Consider the following 24,263-nt stretch of genomic DNA (forward strand, 5'->3'; position numbering starts at 1 on the left):
GTTTCTCGGATCGCGATCTTGGGCACAACACCTTAAAGCAGCAAGAGACAAGAAATCCCTGACTTTTATGGGGAGGTCTATTAGGGTAACAGCAGACCTCTCCACAGAGACCTGGCAGGCCAGAAAGGGCTGGCAGGATATATTCAGGGTCCTAAATGAGAAGAACATGCAACCAAGAATACTTTATCCAGCAAGGCTCTCATTCAGAATGGAAGGAGAGATAAAGAGCTTCCAAGACAGGCAGGAACTGAAAGAATATGTGACCTCCAAACCAGATCTGCAAGAAATTTTAAGGGGGACTCAAAATTCCCCTTTAAGAAGAAGTTCAGTGGAACAATCCACAAATACAAGGACTGAATAGATATCATGATGACACTAAACTCATATCTCTCAATAGTAACTCTGAACGTGAACGGGCTTAATGACCCCATCAAAAGGCGCAGGGTTTCAGACTGGATAAAAAAGCAGGACCCATCTATTTGCTGTCTACAAGAGACTCGTTTCAGACAGAAGGACACCTACAGCCTGAAAATAAAAGGTTGGAGAACCATTTACCATTCGAATGGTCCTCAAAAGAAAGCAGGGGTAGCCATCCTTATATCACATAAACTAAAATTTACCCCGATGACTGTCGTGAGAGATGAAGAGGGACACTATATCATACTTAAAGGATCTATCCAACAAGAGGACTTAACAATCCTCAATATATATGCCCCGAATGTGGGAGCTGCCAAATATTTAAACCAATTAATAACCAAAGTGAAGAAATACTTAGATAATAATACACTTATAATTGTTGACTTCAATCTAGCGCTTTCTATACTCGATAGGTCTTCTAAGCACAACATCTCCAAAGAAACGAGAGCTTTAAATGATACACTGGACCAGATGGATTTCACAGATATCTACAGAATTTACATCCAAACTCAACTGAATACACATTCTTCTCAAGTGCACATGGAACTTTCTCCAGAATAGACCACATATTGGGTCACAAATCGGGTCTGAACCGATACCAAAAGATTGGGATCGTCCCCTGCATATTCTCAGACCATAATGCCTTGAAATTAGAACTAAATCACAACAAGAAGTTTGGAAGGACCTCAAACACGTGGAGGTTAAGGACCATCCTGCTAAAAGATGAAAGGGTCAACCAGGAAATTAAGGAAGAATTAAAAAGATTCATGGAATCTAATGAGAATGAAGATACAACCATTCACAATCTTTGGGATGCAGCAAAAGCAGTCCTAAGGGGGAAATACATCGTAATACAAGCATCCATTCAAAAACTGGAAAGAACTGGATGGAGTGTGCCATAAATGTGTTTTTCTGGCATTTTTCAATGATGATTACAATTTAATATTCTCTCTAGTGCATTAGACTTGGTCTTGAAAGGTATGTTCTCTTTCTGATTGAGTGAAAACAAAACACTCTTCTCTCTTTATCTGCTTTCAACAGCTCAGCTCTTTAGAAAATTAGCAAAAATGGAGGGACAGTCTCTTTTCAGATGTGTATAGGTAGCAAATATTTTCATGATTAATTGAATTACTTCATTGAATTACATTTTTATGATGGTGAGGCATTTACTTTCTCATTGTTTATGTTGAAAAAATAATTATGCCTTTTCTATGGTTTCTATTAGATGAAAAAGAAAGATCAGAGTAAATGCTGATTTAAGTATGGTTTCTAATTCAGCACGAAGTTGCGACCTTACCTTTTCTTTTTCACAGATTGAAAGAATTGATCAGCTTTTTGCTGCTGGAGGTCTTCGACACCTTATATTTTATTATCAGGACATGGAGGTAGCAGAAACAGGTATCCAAACTTGGTGTGATGTAACCCACAAATGTGTTGCTAGATTCATCTGAGGATGGCATGAAGCATAAGGTCAGTCTTGGAGCTGACGGGGTCTCTTATACTTCCACCTTGGCAGATGGGACAAATGGGCCGAGGTGAGGTGTAGTAGGTGAGGACCAGGTTCCATTTTCCTCTCAAGGAAAGGGGACAGATAATGATGGGTGTCTAGCCTGGTGATTCTAGCTTTATTTAAGATATTTTGGTTTCCATTTAAGACTTTGCTGGTAATTGAGGAATAATGAAGTACTTTACATTTTGAGACTTCTTTTTCTTCCATGTAGTTCATTCTATGCAGTTATGTTCTAGAATTTTCTATGGGCATCTGCTTCTCTTCTATATAGACGCCATTTATTTTTAACATAGGAATTGTTGCCAATGAGCATAATGAGTTTTCTAGCTAATATACCACATTATGTTTACCTTCTACTGACTATGATTCAAATGAATAATATGGAATGACAAGTTTAGTTATTTTCACTTAAGAAAAACTTGCAAATCTTTGTGTGTATTCAACTGGCATATCCCATTCTACGTTTATGTGGATTCATATAATTTTAAAGCCAAACTAGGGGCATAAACAAAAATATTATGATTATATTAAAATATTATGCTCAAAAAATATTATGCTCATCCTTTTATGACCTTTTTGAAGAAAGGGAAAATAGTTATTGTTATTGGCATATAGTATGGCTATGCTTTTTCGTTTAAAAGCTGGGAAAAGTATGCATGCATACTCTAAGTGATTGGCATTTTCCTAGAATTATTCATTTGATATTATGTGGTCAGAAAGTTCATTATACTTTGAGTAAAAAATCAAAATTAAACAGAAGTTTCTAATTCTATCTCAGATAGCAAAACATAAAGTCAGATGAAATGTTGAGTTCATCTATGAAATGTGCACCAGGTGAAGTATACCTTCGTGTGTAGATCTGACATTGAACAAGAATGGTTCGTGGGATGTAAACATAATGCAAGTTTATTCTTGTTTCCCACTCTCCCTCTAAACCTTTTCTGTGGGACTGGCTTTAATCTTTTGACCTTGGGTTAAATTCAGACCATTCCATGACTTTTCTGGATATTCTTAGTTAAGAAAAATTCTTACAGTTGCTTAACAAGTACTATCTCAATTCAGAAACTAAAAAAAATCCAGTTGATAAAAATTAATCGATCTAAAATGAAATCTTCTTCACTCCTCTGACTTCCTTCTACCCAGCAGGGACCTCTGAAGGTCAATATTTGCTGTAGGAGAGAAGCATATGGTCCTCTTCTGCTTCTTTAACTTATCATTCTGCTTCTGTCTACATTGTGTTAACTACAGTTTCTGGCCGTGTCAGATTTGAAGTAGGGCAGGGACAAGAGGGAAGAGATGACAGGAAAGCTTTTACTTGACTGACACTGTCTCAAGTTGGCTGACCTTGATTCTCTGGGTCTTTGCTCTAGGTGGATTCTCCAGAGTTGGCCATTCATCTGGTGGCTGCACATCCCATGGTGATGTGTTGACCTCCTGATGAGAGATATCTGCTGGTTATCTTTATTGCACGCATTCACTGTTAAAGCCCCAGTCCAAGTCTCTAGCCCAGCACCATGGGGGGAGAGCCTAGGAGAGGGTTCCTTCAAGAAGTTTTAATCCTAGGATTTTAAGATTCAACTTCCAGTCCACATCCTTCTTCAGGTCCCTCTCTTATCCTCCAGTAATCTTGCTTGAGCTACCTATTCATTTGGAGAGCTAAAACTTTTGTGGGCAGATAAGAAAGAGTACAGTGGACTAGCTCTGTATATTTAAATGATCCACTCAATGAGTCGTATGCTTAGATGACCAAAAATTAATTTTCAAATAATAATAACGAGAATGCTTAGTGAGTGACTATTTGTATGTGCTTTTCTAAGGTCTTCACATGTATTTTTAAAAAGATTTTATTTATTCACAAGAGACACAGAGAGAGGCGGAGACATAGGCAGAGGGAGAAGCAGGCTCCCTTTGGGGAACCCGATGTGGGACTCGATCCCAGGACCCCGGAATCACACCCTGAGCCAAAGGCAGATGCTCAACTACTGAACCATCCAGGTGCTCTAGGTCTTCACGGGTATTAACTCCTTTAATCCTCACAGTAAGTCCAGATGCCAGGATCTATTATTATTATTATTTGCATTTTTCAGATGAGAAAACTGAGGCATAGAAAGATTAAATAACTTGACCAAGGTCACATGGCCAGGAAGGGCAGCATGAGACTCAAGCCCTGGGAGTCTGGCTCTAGAGCTTACACCATTCATCACGATGCTCTCCTGGTTCTACAGTATCCTGACTCTAGTGCCATACTGAGAACTTTTATAGTCTGACCTGGTTTCTGATCTTGGCTCTGCCACCTGTTAGCTGTGACCTGGGCCGGTCACAGCTGTCTTTAGGGTTGTAGTGATTTTAAAGTCGTGGACAAGTTACCAAACAGGGAACTGATACAGAGCATGTGTAATAGGTATTGTCTCCTCTCTCACCCCTTCTCATTGGCTCTATTGTGGCCTATTGTGAATGGAAATGACTTCTGTGGCCTCAGCAAGAATCTACTTTCGACCAAAGTCTCTTATTCCTGTGCATCTCATTCCTGTGTTTTTTTTTTTTTTTTTTTTTTTCTGGAGCAACAATTTTGAAATGAACCTGTGATCTGGAATGAGTCAGCTCCTTTTAGATCCCTTCAGGGCGTCTGCTAGAGATTGTCCAGGCAGTGGACCTTCCAGGGCACATGGATGAGTCAACATGACATATTTTAATAAGGCGACTTCATTGCAAGAGGCAACCATGTGGTCTATAAGGAGTATTTCTGAAACTAAAATTCTTTTGTATTTGTAGGACAGCTTGGCTCTCCAGGGGGAGTAAACCCTATTTCTGAGAAGATTAAAAAACCTAAAGTGTTCGTGACTGAGGGAAAAGATGTTGCTCTTACTGGAGTATGTGTGTTCTTCATCAGGACTGACCCTTCCAGAGCCATCACCCCTGAGAACATCCATTGGGTAAGAGGCTAAAGCAGTCCTTTACCCCAAATTACCAAAAATCACATAAATTCTACAAAAAAAATCCTTCCTTATAGAGGTAAACAATCACTGTGTTTATTAGCTATCTAAAACTACTTTTAAAGAAGTATTTCTAAAAGCATTCACAGCAAACAAGAAGATATTTCCTTTAAACCTGCTGGATAAGAGGACTTAATATTCAGTTTATTAACAAAAATTGGTATCATGTGTGTGTATGTGCATGCATGTATGTATGTGTGTGTAAAACAGTGAAGTCTTTCCTTTTAAAAATAATTCCTCATACATTATTTATTTGATGGCAAATTGCATGTATTTAAAGTAAGATTTATAATAATGGATATATAATTTTATTTTTGGTACAAAGTAAGGTGTAAATCTCCTCTGTCTTCAGTGAGCGCATTATCTTGCTTGGAGCAAATCAACCAGTAATATCTTGTGTTCTGTTTATTTCATGCTTTTAGTTTGATGATTGCGATTTAGAATGGTATAAAGCTTATGTCTTAACAAGGGTACCAAAAAAGTAATTTACTGGACTGAGAGACTGAATATACAAACAGATAAAGGCCAGACCATATATGAAACAGAATTTTGACCTACAGCTGGCAGCAACCTCCCAGAAAACCAATCCCCTTATCTACGAGACAACCCAGGTAGCCGGCCTGCAATGTCAGACTTGCAGGAAGCCAGCAAGGAAGCTAAGCAAGAATTGCTCTAATGATTGGCCAGCATGGCCAGGACTTGGTATATGACTGTTGTCCACTTTAACTTTGTCTGTACCCCCTGCATACTTCCCTGGGACCAATCAGAGAAAGCCAAGTATACACCCCTTAACCAATCACACAGCATGCCTGCTTCTAATAGCCACCTCCAGCTTCCCCTCACCTGAAGCTGTTCCTTTTCTCCACCGGAAAGCTTTCCCACTCCCCTGCCTGCTTTTGAGTGTCTGCAGAAATGCTGGCGATGGTGACCGACTCTTGCTATAGCAAGCTCAGAGCTTTTGCTTTTCTCATTTGGTTTGTCTTCATTTATTTCTACAGGATATTTGATTGATGAACAACATTCAGAAATGACTTAGTAGCTATGCTGCAATTGTAGATAATTTTTACAGTAGAGGATCTACTCCTGTTTTCTAGGAGGTGAGCTTTAATATGTTAGATACCACGGATGGGGGCCTGCTCAATAGCATGAGGCGTTTGCTGTCAGACATCTTCATTCCTGCTCTCAGGGCCACCAGTCATGGCTGGAGCGAGCTCGAGTGTCTTCAGGAAGCATCCAGTATTCAACAGGAGTTCTTGAGCTCTCTGGAAGGCTTTGTGAGCGTCCTGTCCAGTGCACAGCAGAGTTTGAAGGAGAAGGTAAGGGCAGCCCAGGTGGCTCAGCGGTTTCGTGCCGCCTTCAGCCCAGGGCCTGATCCTGGGGTCCTGGGATTGAGTCCCACATCGGACTCCCTGCATAGGACCTGCTTCTCCCTCTGCCTATGTCTCTGCCTATGTCTCTCTTTCTGTGTCTCTCATGAATAAATAAATAAAAATTTAAAAAATGAAGGAGAGGGTAAGAACAGATAAGTTATTCCTTCAAAAATTATCGGATGGTGAACAAATCAACATACAAGTATATTAGTAATGCTTCTCTTAGATGGTCTTAATTCTGCTGCCTGGAAAATCTTGAAAAAATTTTGTGGGCACTTTTATTGCTCCTTCAAGAGGTAGTGGTGACTAGATTTATTTATTTATTTATTTATTTATTTATTTATTTATTTATTTATTTATTTTTAATGATAGTCACAGAGAGAGAGAGAGGCAGAGACACAGGCAGAGGGAGAAGCAGGCTCCATGCACCGGGAGCCCAATGTGGGATTCGATCCCGGGTCTCCAGGATCGCGCCCTGGGCCAAAGGCAGGCGCCAAACCGCTGCGCCACCCAGGGATCCCTAGATTTAAATTCTTACAGTTTGGAGTGATTAATGCATTAGGGGTTCCTTGATCATGGGTTGGCCGTGATAGTAGGTTTTATTCAGTCATATCAAATGTTTGACTGCAAACAGAAGTGTATTAAATGATTGTAGCATTGCTCTACATCCCAGAAGGAAAGGAATTTGGAACCAGAGTGTGGTGTGTGTGTGTGTGTGCGCGCACGCGCACATTCGTGTGTGAAGTGGGTGGTGGGTGGTGGGTAGGGATGGAGGAAATCCTGAAGACCAGAGAGAAAGGAGAGAGGAGATGACATATCTGGAGTAGATTGATTGGGTCCTGTGGTTCAGCCTGTGACCAAGGGCCTTTAAGAATAAGTTTGGCAAATGTGCGATTGTGTGTGTGATTTAGATTCCATAAAATTTGGGCGATCTCTAGTAAGCTTGTGTTACTGATTCCTTGGGGCAGAGGGTGCTGGATGCAAAACTGTGATGGACAACAGCCCAGATCAGGCATGTATGGGAGACAGAGAGATGTAGCCTATGATACCAGTGACAGTGTATTTTTTAAAAAAGATTTTATTTCTTTGAGAGGGAGAGAATGAGCAGGGGGAAGGACAGAGGGAGAATGTAATGGCTTAGAAATTACCTTCCCTCCAATAAATTTCCTTCAGTCTTCCCCATAATCTTTGGTTTTGTGAGTTGACTCTTTAATTTCTAAGTTCCTTATTAATTCCCAAATTTTATGATGTTATGATGATTCTCTTTAGTACACTCCTTTTTTTTTTTACCCAAAATCTGCCTCTGTCATCTCCATTGGTGTGCTCAATTGTAGGAGGATTGAGCATTAGGTTTCACACTATACCTCTAGGGATCTTTCTTCAGAGAACCAGATAGTCTGGAGAAAACCTTAAGGTCCTTTTTTGGTAAAGATTTTATATATTTATTTATTTGAGAGAGAGTGAGAAAGAGCAAGACAGCAGCAGAGGGAGAGGAGGAAGGAAGCTCCCCACTGAGCAGGGAGCCTGATGAGGGACTCCATCCTGGGACTCTGGAATCATGACCTGAGCTGAAGTCAGATGCTTAATGGACTGATCACCCAGGCGTCCCAGAAAACCTTAAGATCCGTCTAAGCCTGGGGGTCAACCAGAACTCGTGTGTGTGTGTGTGTGTGTGTGTGTTAAAATTAGCATCATCTTATTATTTAACTTTCATTTTAATTAGGTGAACCTTCAAAAGTGTGACATATTTGATCTGAAAACCCTGAAGGAACCAATAGACTACTTGACTCTAGCTAATAACCCTGAGACTTTGGAGAAAATAGAAGGTTGTATGAGAGTATGGATCAGACAGACAGAACAGGTAATCTCTAGAAATCAGTTTCAGATGCCATGCTACTGAAGTAATCAATGGAAGACAGTATATTGTATGCCATTCCCATTTGCCTGAGTATTTAGCCATAAGCCCCTAAAAATGTGAGAAGTTCAATATGATTTAATTTATAGTCATTAGTTAAGAAGAGAGAGGAAGAATCGGAAGAGATGAGAGGAAATGACAGTAAATACTTATGTAACAAGACTACTTTGCCAGTTTTCTCAAGGTGTATTTCACTTGAGAGAGGACCTCTGTAGAAGCACAAGGAGTTTTCTAATCAGTGTGCCTTCCAAAAGGGAGCTTGAGACTTCACTTAAAAAAATATTCTCAAGAAAAATCCTAAAGTGAACATGTAATCCAAAAATAAGCACAATGAGAATTAACCAACTTATAGCATGAGGGCTCTCCAAGGTTATATTGCTCCAAGATTATACAGTAAGTGGATAGTCAAGGAAACTTTCTAAGATCAGGTCCTCCAAAAGTTCATTAAAGCTTTTTAAATAAGGAGTTTTCAGTTGGAGCAAGTCAACTAAGTTTTTGTTAAAACTTCAAAAATGTATATAAGTAAAAGGCTGTCATTCAAAGTGTTCAAATGAATAAAAATGTATCATGTTTAAGATAGCATAATTGGTTTATTATTATTATTATTATTATTATTATTATTATTAGCCTATGTTTACCTTTCATACTGCCAGCCTGAGTCAGTGGTTCATGGCTCTGTTGTGCGTTTTCAGGTCCTTGCTGAGAACAACCAGCTGCGTAGGGAAGCAGATGATCTTGGGCCACGAGCAGAGCTGGAGCACTGGAAAAAAAGATTGTCCAAATTTAATTACCTTTTGGATCAATTAAAAAGCCCAGATGTGAAGGCTGTGTTGGCAGTGCTGGCTGCGGCAAGGTCGAAGCTTCTCAAGGTCATCAGCCATTTCTTTTTGCTTAGAGACATGGGAATGCAGATTCTCTGTGTGCATTGTCATGTCATAGAGTAACTGGGCACAGAAAAGTGTTATTATATCTTTATGAACAAACTTTAAGATCAGATAATATGGCCCTTTAATAGTCTTGAATACTGTGGAAATAACCTTTGAATCAATAGTATTTGTTGGCTGGTGTACATGCAAGTATATATGTTAATAGAGAGCATTGCATGTAATTAAGATGTAACATAAAATCATGGTTATATATATATTTTGAATTTGGACCAAGTAGGGGTAGTAAAACAAGAACTTACTTTGAATATGCCTTTTTTCAAGCCCTAGAATATTTATATCCCTGCATAATAAGTTACCCTATAACTTAGCAACTTAAAACTGCAAGCATGTATTATGTCACAGCCTGTGGGTCAGGGGTTTGGGTACAGCTCAGCTGATGGGACCCTGACTCAGCATCTCTCCTGGGGTTGTGGTCAGAGTGTAGGCTCCTCTGAGGCTCACCCCGAGGAGGACATGCCTCCAAGTTACTCGTGGGGTTCAGCTGCTAGCTGGCTATTGGCTGGAGGCTTCCTTCAGTTCTTTACCATAAAAAAATATGGGAATGAGGTGCAAAATGGATCTAGGAGCTGGTGGAGGAGAGAAGGTGTGGATTCAAATAGAACTGCTGCCCTCTTGATGCTCTGTCTTAGATACTGAGTAGATTTTATAGGAGAAGGTCTTGAAGAGAGCCTTTTAAAACTTCAGCCAAAAAATTCACATTGCTCTTCAATGTGGCCCTACCCCTCACTCCTGTGGATTCATTTTTATGCCAGATGCATAGAATAAACTAAAAGTCTGACACAAGGGTCTTGTGGTGACTTTTAGCAGCTGTTATATTGGAAATTCTTCTATAATCAGTGCATTAACATTGCATTCCTGTCTTGTGCTTAGACTTGGCGGGAGGTGGATATTCGAGTTACTGATGCGGCTAATGAAGCCAAGGACAATGTCAAATATTTGTACACACTTGAAAAATGCTGTGTCCCCTTGTACAGTACTGACCCTGTGAGTTAAAGATCTCTACTTGCTTCGTCTATGGGTGACCCTTTCGCACTGGCTGACTTGAGTGTGGAGCTTGGTTAATTAATCTTACAGTTTGTTGGAAAAGTCTTTGAAACCTCCTTCTACTCTCAAGAAAATTATATATGTATACAGTTGACCCTTGAGCAACATGGGTTTCGACTGCATAGGTCCGCTTACACGTGGAGTTTTTCAATAAGTATAGTACAACGCTGTAGATGTATTTTATCTTTCTTAATCATTTTCTTTTCTCTGGCTTACTTTATTGTAAGAATATAGTATATAATACACATAACATGCAAAATATATGTTGATCAACTTTTTATCTTATCGGTAAGGTTTCTGGTTGAGACTAGACTATTAATAGTTAAGTTTTTGGGGAATCAGAAGTTATGCCTGAGTTTTCAACTACATGGAGGTTGGTGCCCCTAACCTCTGCATTGCTCGAGGGTCTATGCATGTCTATCTATCTAGATTTGTCTATATCTATCTATCTATCTATCTATCTATCTATCTATCTATCTATCCATCCATCTGTCTATCTTTATATCTATTATCTATCTGGATTTGTCTATATCTATCTACATCTGTCTCTATTATCTATCTAGATCTATCTCTATCCATCTATCATCTATATCTATCTATCTATCATCTATCTATCCATCCTATCTCAGATGGATATGCGATATTATATTTTAAAAACCTTTATTGCATATTCCAGTTTCCATTAAGTATTTTAGTTGACATTCTGGATGATACTCAAAGAAGTATGGGAAGAGTTATCAGCTGGTGTTTTATATTTTAACTTTAGGAAGTGCCTGCTTTTATTAATTACAAAATTAACCGTTAACCTTATCATTAACAGAAAGTTAATGTTTCTTGCATTGAAACAAAATTTGATTAAGTGCAAATAAATAAATATTACAAATAAAATGGCCTTTAATTACATTTATGTGAAGTGTTAATATTTCAGTAGTGTTGGTTAGTAGTTCATTAGTAAGTAGTCTTAGTTAATATTTTAAGAATTTAAACAAAAATCTCCTAGCTAATTTTATTCTAATGAAGATTGAATGATAGACTATTAGAGTTTTGCTGAATTTGATATTTCTTTGAAAACTTCATGGTGTCTTCCAGATATCCATGATTGATGCTATTCCTACACTTATAAATGCAATTAAAATGATCTATAGTATCTCTCATTACTACAACACCTCTGAGAAGATCATATCTCTGTTTGTAAAGGTAAGTGCATAGTATAGAATCCATGGTTACTTATATATATAGTGTTGGTCACATATATTTTTTGCAGTGGTTAATTTTTTAATAAGTTAGAAATTACCAATTGGCATAATTCAGTGTCTGTGTATCCTACTTTTGAAGAAAAAATTTTAATCTCTCAACAGAGATCGAATTTAAGTGTATTTGTGAGACTGATTCTCACAAATCATAAAACATTATTTTCTTTTTTTTTTTTAATTTATTTTTTTATTGGTGTTCAATTTACTATCATACAGAATAACACCCAGTGCCCGTCACCCATTCACTCCCACCCCCCGCCCTCCTCCCCTTCTACCACCCCTAGTTCGTTTCCCAGAGTTAGCAGTCTTTATGTTCTGTCTCCCTTTCTGATATTTCCCACACATTTCTTCTCCCTTCCCTTATTTTCCCTTTCACTATTATTTATATTCCCCAAATGAATGAGAACATATAATGTTTGTCCTTCTCCGACTGACTGACTTCACTCAGCATAATACCCTCCAGTTCCATCCACGTTGAAGCAAATGGTGGGTATTTGTCATTTCTAATAGCTGAGTAATATTCCATTGTATACATAAACCACATCTTCTTTATCCATTCATCTTTCGTTGGACACCGAGGCTCCTTCCACAGTTTGGCTATCGTGGCCATTGCTGCTAGAAACATCGGGGTGCAGGTGTCCCGGCGTTTCATTGCATTTGTATCTTTGGGGTAAATCCCCAACAGTGCAATTGCTGGGTCGTAGGGCAGGTATATTTTTAACTGTTTGAGGAACCTCCACACAGTTTTCCAGAGTGGCTGCACCAGTTCACATTCCCACCAACAGTGTAAGAGGGTTCCCTTTTCTCCGCATCCTCTCCAACATTTGTTGTTTCCTGCCTTGTTAATTTTCCCCATTCTCACTGGTGTGAGGTGGTATCTCATTGTAGTTTTGATTTGTATTTCCCTGATGGCAAGTGATGCAGAGCATTTTCTCATATGCATGTTGGCCATGTCTATGTCTTCCTCTGTGAGATTTCTGTTCATGTCTTTTGCCCATTTCATGATTGGATTGTTTGTTTCTTTGGTGTTGAGTTTAATAAGTTCTTTATAGATCTTGGAAACTAGCCCTTTATCTGATATGTCATTTGCAAATATCTTCTCCCATTCTGTAGGTTGTCTTTGAGTTTTGTTGACTGTATCCTTTGCTGTGCAAAAGCTTCTTATCTTGATGAAGTCCCAATAGTTCATTTTTGCTTTTGTTTCTTTTGCCTTCGTGGATGTATCTTGCAAGAAGTTACTATGGCCGAGTTCAAAAAGGGTGTTGCCTGTGTTCTTCTCTAGGATTTTGATGGAATCTTGTCTCACATTTAGATCTTTCATCCATTTTGAGTTTATCTTTGTGTATGGTGAAAGAGAGTGGTCTAGTTTCATTCTTCTGCCTGTGGATGTCCAATTTTCCCAGCACCATTTATTGAAGAGACTGTCTTTCTTCCAATGGATAGTCTTTCCTCCTTTATCGAATATTAGTTGAAAAACATTATTTTCTGAAGTAATTAAAGTAATAAATATTGTATTATTTATATAATAAAAATTAAAAAGATTTTCTTTGGAATTTCTTCCCTATGTTATTTATTAGCACAGTATTTATTACTATTGGATAAATTTCAATTAAGAAAAATTATATTTAACTGACTTTCACCTGTTTTATGTGCCACTTTTCCAAATTTATTCGATGCCACATTTGTTTACTTGGTGTTATTAGAACAGTAATCATGATAATAAAAGCCACTTGCAATGTTTCAGTAATCCATAAAGCAATTATAATGATTCTGCCAAAGAAAGTGATATATAAACCTTATGTCCTAACTTGTAACTGTTTATGGTGAGCTCTGTTGCCTTTCCCATTTTGAACAATCTCTAAGAAGTAAATGACTTTCATTGCCAAGGTGAAAATTTTAAGTGTTGTATTACAATAGAGTCATTTTTTGCCTCATCAGGACTTGTGTTGTGGATGCTAACATAGTACGAGGTGTGGCTCTTCCTGGGGGGAGGGCTTCACCCTGGGAGCTGGACTGGAGACTACCTTTCCTCCACTCTCAGGCGCTTCACGTAGAAAAAGGAGGGGAATCCACTAGACTCTTGCTCCAATTCTTCCCACGTTAAAAGGACATGTTAGGGTCACGAGGGCTATTCCCTGAGTAGGAGACTCAAAAACCAATTTGTGTTATCACTCCAGGCTTTGTGCATATTATCTGCAAAGTTTGTTTTTGAACAAAATTGTGAAACCATCATTTATCTAATTTTGAAAAACCTTTCATTATGGAAATTTTGAGGCAAGTACAAAAGAAAAGAGACTTGTATACCAAACTTCCATGTACCTGCCAGCCAGGTTCTGTCTGTACACCGTCCATCTTGATTCACATCTCCTGAGCTTTGCACTACACATCCCAGACACCATGTCATTCCATGCATATTGTGTATAGTCACTGATTTTCCTTTTCATTTATACAAAAATCACAAGAAGATTCTGAAGAGGTTTTTTGTTTCTGTTTTTTTTTTTTTTTTTTTTTTACAGTTTGGAGGGATGGATAAAACATTAGTGGTTACAGATGTCAGCTTGACTCTCTGTTGCTTCTCTTTTTGACATTTTTTTTCTTTTTTTTAAAAAAGATTTCATTTTTATTTATTAGAGTGAGAGAGAGGGTAGGAGCAGGGCAAGGGGCAAAGGGAAAAGAGAAGCAGACTCCCTGCTGAGTAGGGAGCCAGATGTGAGGCTTAATCCTGGGACCCTGGGATCATGACCTGACCTGAAGGCAGACACTTAACCAACTGAGCCCCCAAGTGCCCCTTCAGTAGCTTTTAGATAGGGAGTGAATCCTTTCCTGGTTGGTTAAGTTCATCCTGCATACACTGTTGATTTGTTGTAGTGCTTCCAACTCTGTGAGTTTATAAATGATTTTGACAGAGATTGGAATTTAAAAAATGTCAAACAAATGGAAGTAGAGAATAGAAGTGTGATTGCCAGGGGGTAGAGAGTATGAGAAATGGGGATATACTGTCAAAAGCTACAACCTTCTGTTTTAAGATGAATAAATTCTGGGGATCTAATGCACAACATAATGAGTATAGTTAATAATACTGTATTGTGTACTCAAAAGTTGCTAAGAGAACAGATCTTAAGTCTTCTCAACACACACGCACAATGGTAACTGTGCAGTGGTAGATGTGTTAACATGTTTGTGGTAATCATTTCACTCTGTATATGAATATCAAGCACTATGTTGTACATCTTAAATATATACAATTTTTGTTTGTCAGTTATACCTCAGTAAGGCTGAGGCAGAGAAAGGTTAGTGCTTGGTCACAGTTATGATGGGAAAAAAGAAACCTAATGTCAAGTATGCAGATTGTACACTCTGAAAGGGAGAGGAGTCTAGGGCCCTCTAGTCCAGTTTATGACTGATGGCTGTTTTATGTACCTGAAACCATTTTATTGGGAAATTCCAGGTGACCAATCAGATGATATCTGCGTGTAAAGCCTATATTACCAACAATGGAACTGCTTCCATCTGGAGCCAGCCACAGGATGTTGTGATGGAGAAAATATTATCTGCAATTAAGCTGAAGCAGGTAATGATCAGCTTAATAACATATTTAGATAACGTTTTATTATTTTTACATTGCTTTTGCTGATGCATCTTAAGTCACTTGGCAATGACCACATTATTAGTTGCTCAAAAGTAATTCTTTTCATAAAACAGTAATTCTTTATTGTTAAGAAAATTGAATGTTAATAAATCTGCTCTCAAAATTTATTCACTTATTCTACCATTTGGGAGGCCTGTTATGTTCCGATGCCATCCTCAGTACTAGAGATACAAAGATGCTGTAGTCTCTTTAGGTTCTTATGGGAGAATGGAGAGCTAGACACTGCTGACACAGGGGGACCAAGTGGAAAGGCTGTGCCTTTGAGTTAGAACATGAATAATTCAGAATTTGCTAAATTGGGAGATGGGAAATGATGACATTCCCAGCTGAAGAATAGGTATGTACTAAAGGGTTTGCCATTCCATCCTGAATTTGTGGCTGCCTCCACTTAAAAGGATAAGGTTGGTACCTGTGTTACATTCCTTTTCTAATATTTTGGTTTTTAATTTTAAGGAATATCAACATTGCTTTCATAAGATGAAACAAAAACTTAAACAAGATCCAAGTGAAAAGCAATTTGAATTTAGTGAGATGTATATTTTTGGAAAATTCGAAACTTTCCACCGACGTCTTGCCAAGATAATGGACATCTTTACAACCTTCAAGACATACTCAGTCCTGCAAGATTCTAAAATTGAAGGACTGGAAGACATGGTCACTAGATACCAGGTTCTGTTCTTTATTTTATATTTATTTATTTAAGAGAGAGAGAAAGAGAATGAAAGAGAGAGAGCATGAGAGGGGGCAGAGCAGAAGGAGAGGGATAGGTAGACTCCCTGCTGAGCAGGGAGCCAGACATGGGGCTCAACCCCAGGACCCTGAGATCATGACCTGAGTCAAAGACAGATGCTTAACTGACTGAGCCACCCAGGCTTCCCTAAAGATTTTAATTTTTTAAAAGTAATCTCTACGCCTAGTGGGAGACTGATCAAGAGTCGCGTGTTCCACTGACCAGCCACCCAGGTGTCCCGAGGTTCTGTACTTTAAAACTAAATTTGCTACCCTTCTCCATAACTAATACTGTAATATTTTGCATAAATAATCTATATTTAGAATGATTCAAATAAAACGTCGGTAATGTTAGATGGAAACTCCATGGTCCTTGAACAATAAAGAAATTAAATCTATTTGAGAATTGTGTAATGGTGCTAATATGTTCTTTTCAGGTATGTGATTATGAGAATGACTTCTCAATAGTCTAAAGTTAATCATCATTAGTAAGAGTATTTTCAATAGTAGCACAAGAAAAATGTTTAAATATAACTTACTACTTCATTTATTCATGCAAGAAATATTTAATGAAGCATATACTATGTGTCAGGCACTAGCTGACACCAAGTTCTAAGCGCGTCCGATTGTGGCTGCATTTAAGCATTTTATTTGGATCTATGTTAACAAAATAAAAGGGACGAGATTTTAATTTAGCCCAACCATTCCTCATTATTTTGATTTTTAACTGCTTTATCTTATAAGGGCATATGTATAACTCACCTTAGTTTTTATGTGGGCACAGTGATCTAATAATGTTTTAAAGATTTAAAAAAAATTTACAAACACAATGGGTTTTAGATTCTTCATCTAGATATAGTCAAGTTTCTCTTGTTTGGGGACAGTAATATTAAAAGCTAATTTTTTTTGTACTTGAATTTGAAAAGGATCATATAACTTATTGCCTCATGTTGGTTTTTGTACACTAACAGTTTAGGCTAATATCAGGAATCTTTTTCATTTCCTGAGTAGACCAGATTTTAGGAAAAGAAGAAAAAAGACCTTTGTTATATAGCAGGAAACATTTTAGGTGGGCTGGGTATTATCTACTGGGTGGATAATCTATATATGAAACCAACAGTTTTTGCAAGACGAAAACATAATATGTTCATTTACTTTTAGTTTAGAATTTATTTATTTTCTATTCTTAATGAAAAAATAACTTTCGACCATATTTCGGAGTTTATTTTTGAAGGAGAAGTTGAACTATACATCTAAATGCAGATAAAGACTGTTTTAACCTGATTGAAATACTGGAAAGAGAAATTGCTTTGAAAATCTAAAGTGAAATAAGGAATAAAACAGATTTACTAGAGGGTAGTGAAATAAAATGTGGATGGTGCATGAAAGCGTCAAGTGAGATTTTTGTGTTAGTACCAATGTTAGAAATTCAAAATGGTGACCGTGGAGATGAAACTCAGGCTCCTGGCATAGCTATCAAGGTCCTGTCCACCCCTCCCACCTCCTTGCCTGCCTCTCGTGTCTGTCCTTTGACGTTCTTCAGGCACAGGTCAGTTCAGTTCAGTCCACCTTAGGGCTTATAGAGCTTTTTTTCCTAGAAAGTTCTGTTTCTGTGTTATCACATGGTTATTCCTTCTTGGCTTCCAGAACTTCATTTAAATGACCCTTTCAATTAGGTTTTCCTTGACCTCTGTTCCTCTCAACCATTGTATGTCACATTGCTCATTTTATCACTGTTCATTTATTTGTGCTCTACATAGATTCTGACCCCTCTCCCCTATCGAGCATGGAAGTTGTCTGAGGGCAGGGACATCTGCTCCATTTCTTTCTGTGTCTTCAGGGTTCACTAGCATATAATGGGTGTGCAATAAATATCTGTCAAGTAAATGATTTACTAGATCAAGTTTGATTAGTTGATTTAATGTCATGATTAATTAGTTTATTAACTTGATATTCTTAAGTGACCTTTGAATCCAATCATAGAGTTGAATTTTCCAAAGGCCCCAAATCTTTTTTTTGCCACACGAAGGTGTAGGAATGCAGCTTTTCTGTGCCTCTTTTATAAATTGCACATAACATGATGGGTGGCATTATATGGCTACAGTGTCTACATAGAACTAATTTTGTAGTTATACAGCACTAAATGTAATTAGTAAACTTGATTCAGGAAGTTATGCAGTTTACACAATTTTGTCTATTGAGAGATTTGAAATGATGTTTAAATGGAAATGACTTTGAAGAAGAGATGATGGAAGGAGGCTCAACTTTCTTCATAAAAATTATATGCCTGTGTCAACAATGTGGGCACCTGAGTTTGAGAATGGCTTAGTACTGGTTAAGAATGATCATAGAGCATGATAGCTCATTTTCTGAGCAAACAAAACGTAGGATAATAGTATTCTCAAGGAGACGAATTGCCTGATTTGTACTTTTTAGTTATAGACTGTGGCTTTGCAGGGTGGGAGGAAGCAGTTAATTCTGGAGATTCTTGAAATGGCAGATTGTGGTTTGATGTTTTATTTAAGACATGCAAGGCCTGGAAGATAGTTTTTTATCTCCAGATATTGCAACTATTTTCTTCCCAGGCTGTTTGGGTTCTGTTAGTGTTATTTATTTTCTGAGAAGACTCAAACTTTTCAATGAAAAATGTTCTAGTAAATGCTACTCTAGGCTTATATATATATATATATATATATATATATATATATATATATATGATGTCATTAGTAAAAAATTTTAAAGAAAATCTCCTACTTTTCAGATTTGGTTTTATTTTACATTTTTCTTTAGGAATATGTAAAACCTCATGAAAATGCTTTCTAAATGATTTCTCTGAATGCAGTAGGCAACATTATATTGCCTCTGATAAACATTAAGCAATGTGAATAATTAAATAAAGCTCCTTTTAAGTTGATTTTTGGGGAATGATTATACAGGTTTTACATTTAAAGATCATATTTAATAAAGTAATGCAAGAATATTTAAATATTGTCTTACATCTTTCATAACATTTTAGAGTATGGTTGCCACCATAAAGAAAAAGGAATATAATTTCTTAGACCAGCGGAAAATGGATTTTGACCAGGATTATGAAGAGTTTTGCAAGCAGACTTGTGACCTTCACGTAAGTCATATAATAAAATTCCTGTTGACAGTTGTGTGTTTATTTTTTCCATTCTGTATAATGCTGCTAATCATTAACCATTCAGAAGGGAGAGGCATCTTCATCACAAAGGTGACCGATCATAATGCAGCCTGCATTTTGTGATTTCACATAAATAATTGAAGGCTCTTTTTTATGGATTAAAGGGTCATAAATACAGCTTTGGATAATGATCTGTAATCACAGACTTCTGCATGTCTTCCATCTTAGTTCTTAGAAAATTAACTTTCATTTTCTGTTGAAATGTGGGGTTATTAGAATATAGAAATTTGCTCCCATTTGTTTGTTACTTTATTTATTAAAAGATTTTATTTATTTATTCATGAGAGACACAGAGAGAGAGGCAGAGACACATCAGAGACCTAAGCAGGCTCCACGCAGGGAGCCCAATGTGGGACTCAGTCCCAGGACGGACCCTGGGATCATGCCCTGAGCGGAAGGCACACACTCAACCACTGAGCCACCCAGGTGGCCCATTGTTACTTTATAGCAATGATTATGACCAACTGTCTGGCAGATTGCAAAGGCAGGGTTGCAGCTGGCCTTAGAAACAGTGATATCAGGGCCCATTCAGCATTCGGGTCCTTCTTGGTCTGTAGGCTCTCTTTTCTTTCTGCCCTAGTCCCCCACCCCCACTCACTGCAGACCAGCCATCTTGACTTCCAGTCCATTGGGCAATGAGTGGCCATTAGCAACTTCTGAGAACGTATATTAGGACTAACTTCAGCTTCAAATCCATAAGGAAAGGGTTGGGTTGGCTAGTTAGTGGAGTGTCTAGCCCTGGGCCTGTGACCTGTGGGTTATGTGGTGGGGTTGGGACCTCTGTTGGGGGGAGGTTGGGGATGTTTGTCATTAAGAGGAGGAGGAGAATCAGGGAGAGTAAGGGAGGGAATGACCTCATAAGTGTGTACCGTAGTTCATATGCAGACTTTTTCATCCTATGCTCTTCTGATTATAAAAGGAAAATGACCATTTTGTTACTTCTTTTCCAAAATATTTGATTTGAAGTAAATTTCTATACTTCAAGGATAAAGAGCTCTGAGGGAGTGAGTTCAGTGATAAAAGGAATCACAATAAAATTAGCTAATTCTGTATGTTACTATCCTAAGCACTTTATGGGTATTAACCACTTAGTAATCACAATCATTTTGTAAAGTGGGTGCTGTTATTACCCTCTTTTGCAGAGGAAGAAAAGGCACAGAGAGGTTACATGACTTGCCCAAAGTCACAGGGATAACAATTGGTAGAGTCAGGATTAAATACAGGCAGACTGGCCCTAGGATTCAAGTTTTTAACTATTATGCTAGGAGACATGTTTCAGTTGATGGGAAAGTGTAGTGCCTATGATAATTTATGCAGTGACTTTTTTTTGGGGTGATTCAGACATAAGGATGGTGGATCTTGATCTCTTTTTGGAAACTGATGGGCAGTGGTAGTCCTGATTCTCTGCTCCCTCTGTGTTTCCCAAAAGCTCCAGGTCACATGGTACTTTAGTAGCTGTGTGTGGGATAGAGGTAGATGGGGAACACCTTTATGCTGTGTGTTATAAATACAGAAATAAATCATCTAGATTTGCCCTCAGAGCTCACAGAGATAGACATGTGATATGATTAAAATACAAATACATACATGTTAGAATAATGAGTACATCATTTAAAAAAAAAAGGAAAGTAGTGGCTAAAATGACCAACTATAACAGTATAATATTCTGATCTTATGCCTGGAAGTGAGGATTCAAAGATAAAGGGACATATTCCAAAGAAGTCCTAAGGATACTTACAGGGAGGACAGGCCAGTAATACAGGACATAATTGCAGGAGCCCATGAGGGTATGATGTGAGCCTAGGAGAACAACCCTACCTTCTGCTTGGCTGGCATTAGCAAAGGCTTCAGAGAGGAGGCTACACCTGTTGCTATAACAATGTTGTCGAAGTACATAGATGGGGGATGCAAGAGGAATGGGGAGACCTTGTCAAGACTGTGCCCACTTTGGAGGGTGACAGAACATGAGAGACTCCTAACTCTGAGAAACGAACAAGGGATGGTGGAAAGGGAAGTTTGTGGGGGGTTGGGGTGACTGGGTGATGGGCACTGAGGGGGGCACTTGACGGGATGAGCACTGGGTGTTATGTTATATGTTGACAAATTGAACTCCAATAAAAAAAAAAAGACTGTGCCCACTTTGTATAATACCAAGAATATAATTTTATAAATGCCCTTCAGTCTGATTTTAAAACATTAGTTGTAGATACTTACCCTATTTGCACTAATCTTTTTTTTTTTTTTTTTTTAAATTCAACATATTGTTTATCTCGTCTTATACCTCAAACGTGGTCTACTTGTCTCTGGTTGGAAGATTGCTTTTTCTTTGACTTCTTTGTCCCTTTCAACATTCTCTCTCTCTCTCTTTTTAGATTTTATTTATTTTTTGAGAGAGAGAGAGAGAGAGAGAGAATGAGAAGTGGGGTAGAGGGAGAGGGAGAGAGAGAAGCAGATTGAGCAGGAAGCCAGATGTGCAGCTCAATCCCCAGATCTGGAAATCACAACTTGAGCTGAAGGCAGACACTTACCTGATTGAGCCACCCAGACGCCCCCTCCCTTTTTTAAAAAAGGATTTATTCATTTATTTTAGAGAGAAAGAGTGCACACACAAGTGTTGGGGAGGGGCAGAGGGAAAGGAAGAGAGAGAAGCATACTCCCCATTGAGCATGGAGTCCAATGCAGGGCTCAATCTCACGACCCTGAGATCATGCCCTGTGCTGAAATCAAGGGTTGGCTGCTTAACTGAGCCACCTAGGCGCCTTTCTTTTTAAAAATTCTTATTTTTAAGTAATCTCTACACCCAGTACAGGGCTCGAACTCACAACTCTGAGATCAAAAATCACATACTCTACCGACTGAGCCAGCCAAGCGCCCCTCCATTCTCTTTCTTTATCCAGCCCCTTTCTCCTTTAAATTACTTTAAATTACTTACCTACTCTCATGAATTCAGTCCTTGTTTCTATAAAATCAGGGGGAAAATACTGACCTCTCCACACCTCTTGTTGGAGTTGGGAGTTGGAGTGATGAACCTTGGAGAGAAGGGAAGGAGGGGACCAGAAACTGTGGTGTCTTCAAGATAAGGACTGGAGGGCATGGAGAGATGGTGGTACATGAGTGCCTTGGATCAAGGTTGTGTCCAGTGCTCAGAGCCTGGAATCTTATCCAGGGTGAGTTTGTGCTAGTGCTCACTGGTCCAAGAGAGGGAATGCCTTGGAACCAGGGGAGCAGTGGAAGTCTAGAAGGATACTGATTCCAGCAGGCAGAGTGAGGCAGTATTTAGTAAAGGACAAGTTGTTGAGATGCCAAGCTGAGATAAGAAAAAATTGAGTAGAACTTGAGAGCCCAGGACTAATAAGAGGACTAGTATGAAGATTCCATTGGCCAGACTCTACAAGACTATAACAATGGCCCAAGGAAGGGAAAAGAAGATGAATATAAGTTCTTAGATATTCATACAGAGTTTAGCACAGGCCTTTGTGAAGCCACAGGGTAGAAAAGCAAGGAAAACCTCGTACAGGTATTAGGGCTCAGTAAAGTTGCTACTGTTTGAAGTTTGAGGGAGGGAATGTAAGCATTGCAAAGCATTGTTGTCTAGTTGTGCATGGTTTATACAAGTTTCTTGTTGTTGTTCACATACTGACAACATTTGAGTGTTTATTTAGGTAGGCTAGCCGTACTGTTCTTTAGTGCGGGACAGTTTTTCAATCCTAGCATGTGGCTTTGCAGAAGTAACATCTATCTATCTATCATCTATCTATCTATCTATCTATCTATCTATCTATCTATCTATCATATAAATTATATATATAATATATATATATAAATTATATATATAGTATATAAAGAGTATTCATATATAGTTGTAGTGGGAATAACGACAAGTATTGAGAACAAGAATACGTTGCCGTAAGTGTAGTGATCCTTCAACTTTGAGGTTTTGCTGAGTGGGGCAGAGAGCATTCCTATTTGCCCCCAGGTAGCAGTGTCTCTTCAAGTGTTGAGTGTTTCCAGTGTGTCCTGGATATTTCCAACTGGTTGTCTTGTCAAATTACTTGTGTACAATCAAGCTGATCTTGGTATTATTCTTACTGCATGTGCAACTGGCTTCCCAGTTTTATCACAATGTAAGTTAATGACCCCTTTAGTTGTAGAGGCTCAAAACTTTGGTCTGGTAAAATTGAGAAAAAAAGGATTGATTGGAACTTTATCTTGAATATAAGACAGAAAATAATGTAACAATTTTTATGTCTTTGATTAACTCAATTTAGATTTTAGTGACAACTGTACCAAATCTCACAGTGAATAAAGAATAAATCACATGCTTTATTTTTTGGTGTAATTTTTTTTGAGGGGGCAGATTTGTACAATAGTGTAAGATATGTGAGGTTTGCAGGACAACCATAATGAAGATCATTTTGGAAAGTAGATTTGACAGCTTTATGAAAGATATTTCTTAAAACTTTGATGTTTAAGTCACTCCTTTTGAAATTCTCAGGAGTTATTTACTAATTTATTTTTCTGTAGTGGTCTTACAGCCATGGGCTCTGGACATGTTTCTGTAGAGTGGCTTTGCATTCCTCCTGCTGGGACCCCAGTGGTTTTGCCATTCCAGACTAGCTGTTATCTTAATTTCTTAGGTTAGACCCTCTCATCTCATGTGTAGTCTAAACTCAGACCGCTCCTGTAGGTGTGGCACAGACATAGGATTTCATTTGCTTTAGGGCAGGGGTCAGCAAACTATGCCCAAAGGCCAAATCCTGCCCTGCCTCTTTGTTTATAGCTTATCTATGGCTGCCTCTGCACATAGTGGTGAATGAGTAGTTGTGAAAGCTGCTCCACAAAGCTGAAAATAGTTGCTGCATGGACCTTTACAGGGGAAGTGTGGGATCACGATTGAGGCAGCCGGTATCATCCCTTCATGTCTCTAGGCAGATGGCAAGCCCTACTGCTGCTTTCCCCATCTTGTGGACACAATCACTGCTTGGACTGGGCTGCATTTCAAGGGCAACGGCTCTCTGCAAATACTCTGTTGAGAGTATTAGGACCTCACAGCTTCTCTACCCACGTTGTGATAAAACTCCAATGCTAACCCCCTGGCCCTTTATCTGACCCAAACCCATGGAGCCTGCCAAGGTGCCAACTCCTGTGACTGCTCTGGCTTTCAAGTCCCTCTTTCTTCTGGCTTCTGGGCATTTATATTTCAAGCTTGGGTGAATATTAAGTTTTCTGTT

The 24,263-nt window shown here is 38.5% G+C and overlaps 1 protein-coding gene across 1 annotated transcript in view; it reads left to right on the forward strand.

Annotated features, from left to right (window-relative positions):
• DNAH5 (dynein axonemal heavy chain 5) overlaps positions 1-24,263 on the forward strand; it is a 303,601-nt gene that overhangs the window by 80,091 nt on the left and 199,247 nt on the right. Inside the window, exons 3-12 of the mRNA XM_035710321.2 lie at positions 1,731-1,815; positions 4,700-4,860; positions 6,015-6,236; positions 8,014-8,151; positions 8,898-9,074; positions 10,023-10,136; positions 11,286-11,393; positions 14,898-15,020; positions 15,552-15,767; positions 18,844-18,951. Coding sequence (XP_035566214.1) covers positions 1,731-1,815; positions 4,700-4,860; positions 6,015-6,236; positions 8,014-8,151; positions 8,898-9,074; positions 10,023-10,136; positions 11,286-11,393; positions 14,898-15,020; positions 15,552-15,767; positions 18,844-18,951 — 1,452 coding nt within the window. The remainder of the gene's footprint in view (positions 1-1,730; positions 1,816-4,699; positions 4,861-6,014; positions 6,237-8,013; positions 8,152-8,897; positions 9,075-10,022; positions 10,137-11,285; positions 11,394-14,897; positions 15,021-15,551; positions 15,768-18,843; positions 18,952-24,263) is intronic.

The sequence above is a fragment of the Canis lupus genome, chromosome 34 (assembly GCF_003254725.2).
Source record: "Canis lupus dingo isolate Sandy chromosome 34, ASM325472v2, whole genome shotgun sequence".
NCBI classification, from domain to species: domain Eukaryota; kingdom Metazoa; phylum Chordata; class Mammalia; order Carnivora; family Canidae; genus Canis; species Canis lupus.